Genomic DNA, 6,777 nt, shown 5'->3' on the forward strand with positions numbered 1-6,777 from the left:
GTCCTGCCTTTAGAGATTATCAAAAGTGGGGGGACAGAAAAAGACATGAATGAGGTGAAACTGCTCTTCCAGTGCATGAGCTGGAAGCTTCTGGGAACTCTCCTGAGTGCATGGATCTGTTCCCCACTTCCCACACCCCTCCTGACTCCACTGCCGGCTCCCAGCTCTGTGGCATGTTTGCTTTAAATGTGCAGTTAACAGTGACTTCTGCCACATGTAGGAGGCAAAGCACCCCAGTTTCTTCCTGCTTCCCCCACGCCACTTGCCTAAGTCACAGCTGCACTGAGTATCAGCACACACTCGGGGCCCCAGGGCGAGGCACCAAAAAGCATTTCTGACAATGCCATTTGCAGCTGGGGTGAGCATCCAGGAGAAAACAAGAGATGCTGAAAAGTAAACAGAAATCCCTTAGTCAGCAAATGTCCCAAGGCGCACCCCCTCCCCCAGGTGAATGTAAATAGCCTGGTACTGAAGGGCAGTCAGCCAGCACAGGGCCTTCTACAGATACCACCTCTGAGGGCTTTCGAAGGCACCAGCGTTTGTGTTCTATGCTGGAAGTAGGGAGGGTATCCCCCATGTTGGAGCTGTACAGTCTTAGCTCTAGAAAAACACACTTGCTGACTCAGGGCAGAATTAATATCAATTGAATTTATTACAAGTTACTAAGCTCCAAGGCACATTACAGTGTTCTGTTAACTACAGAAATGTATAAAGGACAAACAGAGCAGATTCTCCATGTCTAGCATTTCGCTCTACTGTTCAAAAGCATCCGTGCATCAATAAAGCAAAAACAAAACAACACGTGAAGATCCAACACATTCAGGTCAGTAGAAACAAACCAAAACATTTTCCCTCACAAACTTGCAACAAAAAACACCCCCCCCCAACACCCCCCTTACCATTTTGCAAACGAAACAGGAAAACAAAACAAAACAGAACAAAATAAAGTGAAGACTTCAACACTTGGGGCTGTTCAGAAAGAAGCTCTCACCATTTTATAGCATCATTTTTTTTTAGGCAGCAACACTGGCCTTGGCAAAAAAAAAAAAAAAAAGTCATTTTCTTTTGTGTGTGTGTTTTTTCCTTTCAGTGAGTGCATAACATTTACAAAAATACACACCAGCAGCAGTCGTTGCTAAGGGCTATTAATTCTGTACCTAGGCAAACACTCTGCCACCAATAAATGCTAACAAATATGATGCAAATGACCCAACCAATATTATACTGCTTAACACAAACCAGCTTATCCTTCAAATGAAGAAGTTAACATACCTTTGTTTCAAAATATAGAAACATACGACGAAAATAATGTCTATACATAAGACTAACTTTTTGCAGTTTGTTATATTCACAATTCTACATCTTGGGGGTGAAGGGAGAGAGGGTCGAGGTGGGTGGGGGAGGGGCCCTCTGGACGGGAGAGGAGCTGGTCTGGGGCAAAAGAGGTGGCTGTCTTGTGGTTCAAGGGTCTCTCTCCTTTTTCACTTTAACATCCCCAGCTAAGATCGTCGCGATTTCGCCCTGCATGAAAGCCCAAGGTACATTCGACCCAACTAGGGGGCATTTCTCTCCGCTGGGGCAGTACACCTCGCCGGTGGCCCCCTGGGCCTTAATACTCTCTCTAGAGCAAGGGAAGCAGAATTTGTGGCTGGGAACGGAGGGGCACTGAACGAAATGCGTGTCCTCCAAACGTTCGTGGCAAATGGTACAGCAGAGGGGCCCGCTGTTGGCCATAGGGGAATCCGGAATGTTTTGGGGGTGCACTTGGTCCATGCCCGGGTGGCTACTAGGCGGCGGGGGCGCCACCTGTAAATTCAGGTCCCCATTCCGTGATGCCAAACGGCGCTGCCCGGGTACGGAGGCTGGCGACACTGGGCTGCTGCTGTTGCGCCGTGCGGACGCAGTGGTGGAGTGCACGGAACTGCCGTCCTTCGGCGAGTGCGCCGTGCCCAGAGTGTCTGCCACCGACATGAGGGCGGCCATGGGCGACGGACCGTTCTGAGGGGCTGACTCGGGCGGGGTGGTCCTGTTGGAATGGGGTCCCAGGGGTGGGGGCGGCGGGGGCGGCCCCCCTGCCGCATGCCCCGGCGCCGCAAAGCCCCCGGCCGACATGGTGAGCTTCAGTGCCTCGCTCTGGTTCGCCATCCACTGCTGCCTCTGCTGCTCCTCGCCCAGCTTCAGGGCTCCCTCGGCGGAGTCCGGGGGCTCGGGGGACGCCTTCCTCTTGCGCAGGCTGGCGGCTGCGCCCCGGCCGGAGGGGACGGCGGGCGGCAGGGCCCCGGTCCCCGGGGGTGCGCTGGGGGCGCGGCTTAGACTCACCAGAGCCGTGGGCAGCATGGGGCAGCTGGCGTCCAGGTAGGGCTGGGGCAGCATGTCGGCGCCGGGCACGCCCTCCTTGAAGAAGCGCACAGCCTCGGGCAGCAGGTCTCCAAGGAGGCGCCAGTCCCCGGAGCCGTGCTTCTTCTCATACTCCAGATACTTGAAGCCGGAGGAAAGACCCCGGCCGAAGTCCTTCATGCAGTCCTGGTACATCTGCTTGGCCACACCAGATGCGCTGGAGTACACGTTGCCCGAGCCCGTAGGGTACTCGATGAACAGCTTCAGCTCGTAGTCCATGCCGGGCTTGGAGACGGCGTCGAAGGCGAAGACGCGACCCAGCAGCGAGTGGTCCTTCTTGAAACGCACCTCGTAGGGCGTGCAGCCGGCCAGCGTGAGCAGCGTGTCGCGGACCATCTTGGGCTTGTTGGCCCACTCCTCCGCGCGGTTGCGCAGGCTCTCGCTCAGCTCGGCCAGGGCCTCGGCGTTACGCTGCTTCTCCTTCAGCTCGCGCTCCTGGTCGGTGCTCGACACCGAGCCGGGCCTTTTGCCACCAGCACCCACGCCCACCTCGGCCACCGACGATGAGGTCGAAGACGACGCGGAGGACGAGGCGGCCGCTACGCCTGGGGCGCCCCCGAGACAAGCTGGGCCCCCCGGGGCCCCTGGCGGCGCGGGCGTCGGGGGCCCACGGCTGCCCAGACCGTGAGGCGGCGGGGGGGGCAGCACCGGAGCGCTGGCCGGGCCGTTCAGCAGCGTCTGCGGCAGCAGGTTGGGAGGCACAGTGAGCTGGGGGCCTCCACCACCCCCCGGGTTGGGCAGCCCGGTCACTAACCCGCCATGCGTCCCGCGCCTAGACGCCACCGACGCCGCCGCTGAAGACGAGTTGGGGCTCTGGCGGTTCAGCTCCGGCGGTCCCTCCTCCGGCGTGGGCTTGGGGAAGCCGTTGGGGCCCCCCAGGCCGTTGGGCAGTCGCGCGGCGTGGCTGCTGCCTCCCAGGCTCACCGGCGGTGGCGGGTACTCGAAACGGCTGCGCTGTTCCACCGCGGCGGCGGCGGCGGCCGCGGCCGCGGCGGCGGCGCTCAGGCCATAGCGCTCCAGGCCGGACGGGGCCGCCAGCACCGCAGGCTTGCTGGAACCATCGACGTGGTTGAGCTGTTGTTGCTGCTGCTGCTGTTGTTGCTGCTGCTGTGCAGCGGCCGCCGCCGCCGCTGCTGCCGCCGCCTCCTTAGCCGACAGGGCCACCGTCTTGACCCCGACGGGCGGCGGCGGCCCGGGGGAGCGGCCGTCCTGGAAGCAACCGTGCGCTCGCTTCAGCTGACGCGCGGTCTCGATCACGAACTCGATGCGATCCGCGCCCTCGTAGTTGACGCAACCGCGGCATACGGGTTCCGAGAAGTCCCAGATCATGGCCCAGGGCATGCGGGGCAGGTCGCACAGGTAGCAAGATTGTCTCCGGGACGAAGACACCTGCGCCGCCGACATGATGCCGGCCCTGGGGAAGGCAGGCCCCCGCCCGGGCTGTCTCCGCGGCGCCTTCTCCTCCCGGAGGGCTGGCCGGCTGGGGAGGGAGTCCGGCTGCGGGGGAGGGAGGGGGGGCGAGAAAGTTCTGCCCCAGGGGCTGGAGGGAGCGCGAGTCTCCACCGCCGGCGCAGCGCCTCGCCGAGGGGGCTCCACCGCCCGGGCGGCGGACGAGTTCAGCCCGCTCCTCGCCCCAACCTCCTACTGCGGCTGTCTCGTCAGGAGCGGAGCTCAGGCGCCTTCTTCCTGGTGTCGCGGACCCGGGCTGGACGCTCCGGGCCGGGGGGCGGAGGGGGAGGGGGAGGGGGCGAGGGTGCCGGGTGCTGGCGGCCGTTGGCTCTTGGCCCCCTCCCCGGAGTGGCTGGTGCGTGAAAGCTCGAAAGGGGCCGTCTCTTCCTCTCCCGGGGGGGGGAGGGGGGACCCCCTACGACCTGCGTCCTCTCCCCGCCAGGCTCTCTGGGACGAAGGCTAGAGGGTTCAGTGCCACCCGGTGCCCGGGTCCAATCTTGCTGAAGTCGCTGCTTCCCAGGAGGGCCGGGGGAGGGGTTGGCAGCCGAAAGAGGAGCTTCTCCCCTCCGCAGCGTCGGCCGTTCCGCTGGCGGCGGCTGGGTTTGCACGGCCGGAGGGAGCCGCCGTGGCCACTGCTTCCAGGACGCACGAGAGGAGAGGAGCGCACGCACGCAGGCTCCCGCCGCCCCCAGGCCTGGCCGGCGCCCGGGCCCCGGCGGATGGCGGCGCTCACGTTGGCTGCAGGGCGCTCGCGCGGCGCCTCGGCCCGGGTCGCATCCCTTCCCGCTCGCACTCGCCCGGAATGTGGGGTTGTGATTGTTACTCTACGTTCCGGAGGCGCGGCTCGGCGCTCCCGCTCGCGCTGCGGCTCGCGCTGTCCCGGGCTTGGCCGCGCGGGATGCCGCCCGGGCGGAGCGCTGACGTCACCGCCATGCTCTGCACCACTTCTCCCCCCTCCCCTTTACACTTCCTCTGTGGAGCCCACTTGTTGCTCGGGGAAAGCGCATGCGCGGCAGGGCGCCCAGATTCCTCCCAGTCGGCCCCTCCTCCGCGCCTCCGCCCTCCCCTCCCCCCTCACCGTGTGTGTACAACAGCTGAGGCCCAGCGAGCTAAGGCTGGGAGTCCAGAGCTGGGGGTGGAAATTAAACAGACGATGACCTTTCCTTTCCCCGCCCGGCTTTCCCAAGTTAAAACGCATTTAAAAACCACAAGCGTCGTTTCCGATCCGGCTCCTCGCCCCACCCCGGGCAGTGAATTTAAATGTCCTGTTTCAAGATTTTCGCTGTGAATTTCATAAGGGTATTACCCATTTCATCTGCAATCAAACCTTCCCACCATCCGCCCCGGTATGAATATCACATTCATTGCTACCACTGATGCCGAAGCACCTGCAAAATTAGCTGTTTTCCAATTTTCCAGAAACTGCCTTTTCGCTTTGTTTTTGTGCCCTGGTCTAGGAACCTGAGCTTCAACGACCGAGCTAAATGAATTCAGGGTGAGGTACCCCTCCCCCAAGCCGCACTCTAAAAATTTTGGCTTAAAGTCTAAAGAAGCTACGAGCACCCGGAGGCCTTTAAGGAAAACAGTCTACTGGCTGCGCGCAGCTGCAGTTGGGGGCAGGGAGGGGGAGGTGCTGGAGAGACCAAACAGGTGAGTGGTTTTTCCCGGTCTGATTAAAGAAGGTGTGGGCAGCATTTAATAATATGGTTATATTTTTGTAAAGCACGGCCGCAGTGTTCAAAGTTCTTTTCTTGTGTGCTGTGATTTCATTCCATAGTGCTCCAGAAGGCTGCCCTGATTTCTTTTCCGTTACAAGATCACGTATCGTCATTAGTGTTTATTGCAGAGCAGATACGTTGGTCAAAGGGCTAGTTGGGGCATTTCAACTGATTCTTCTAAGTATTGGGTCTGTTTTTTTTGTTTCTTTGTTTTCCCCCATGAAGATTGAGATAATCCCGGGCAAGGGTGGAGAAGCACAGAAATATAATGGAATTTCAGGTTCGGGAGTCGGGCACATTAGGTTGGAATTTCCTCTCCGTCACCTACTGGCTTTGTGACCCTGAGCTAGTTACCTACCCTAACATAACCTCTATTTTCCATCTGTAAAATGGGATCAGAACTCCCAACTTATTAGGACTGTTTGAGATTTCATTTTGTTTCTTGTTATAGCAGGAGGCAATTCACTGAGACTTGCTGTGGGCCAGACACTGCTATGTAGTTTGCTTGCATCATCATTAAACTCTCAGTATCATCTACAAGGTAGATTCTATTATTAACTCTGTTTTACAAGCTCAGGAAACAAGGAGGTTAAATAACTTGCCCAAGGTCACACAGCCATCAGAGACAGAACTGGGATCTGAATCCAGTAAGTCTGCTTTGAATGGTGCCTTTGATAACTTAGGTTCTCAGAGGTGGTTTGGGGTGCTCAAAATTTCCATCAGCCCCCCTCCATTTGTTACAATACAATCTTATGTAAAGTGCTATGCAAGTAAGTCTTCATAACCAACCCCCATCCTCCCCTTCCAAATAGATTGTGCCATTGAACTCTTCCATATACAGAAGTTGTAGATCTGCCACTGCCACAGACTGTAACATAAACACGCCATACAGTGTGTAGAACACGTCAGGTTCACAGGAAGCCATCAGTAAATGTTGGTTATTATTAGTATTGATATTAATGTTGGTACTATTGCTGGTTCACATGTGGAAGTACTTTATAAATTGCACAGAATGTAAGGATTCCTACTCTTATCACTACTATTACTACTAATTGTAATAAAGTTCAGTTGAAGCAACAACAAGTATTTTTATTTTGACACGAACTTCAGAACCTGTTCCCCCAGCCAGCCCTCTCCAGCACCCCGATCTCCCACTCATTCTGGGGCTCTAGGTGCAAAAGAAGGTGATCCTTCAAGGATAGGGAGAAAAGGG

General features: G+C 57.8%; 1 protein-coding gene across 1 annotated transcript; it reads right to left on the minus strand.

Annotated features, from left to right (window-relative positions):
* Positions 1–629: 629 nt before the first annotated feature.
* On the minus strand, positions 630–3,870 carry IRF2BPL (interferon regulatory factor 2 binding protein like). The gene has a single exon (XM_057733417.1). The coding sequence runs from the start codon at positions 3,799–3,801 to the stop codon at positions 1,462–1,464; it is 2,340 nt and encodes a 779-aa protein (XP_057589400.1). The 5' UTR covers positions 3,802–3,870; the 3' UTR covers positions 630–1,461.
* Positions 3,871–6,777: the final 2,907 nt, after the last annotated feature.

The sequence above is a fragment of the Hippopotamus amphibius genome, chromosome 4, assembly GCF_030028045.1.
Source record: "Hippopotamus amphibius kiboko isolate mHipAmp2 chromosome 4, mHipAmp2.hap2, whole genome shotgun sequence".
Lineage (NCBI taxonomy): Eukaryota > Metazoa > Chordata > Mammalia > Artiodactyla > Hippopotamidae > Hippopotamus > Hippopotamus amphibius.

What these genes read in the sequence shown, in the direction of transcription:
- IRF2BPL (XM_057733417.1), bottom strand. Translation starts at nt 3,801, where the DNA reads ATGTCGGCGGCGCAGGTGTCTTCGTCCCGGAGACAATCTTGCTACCTG.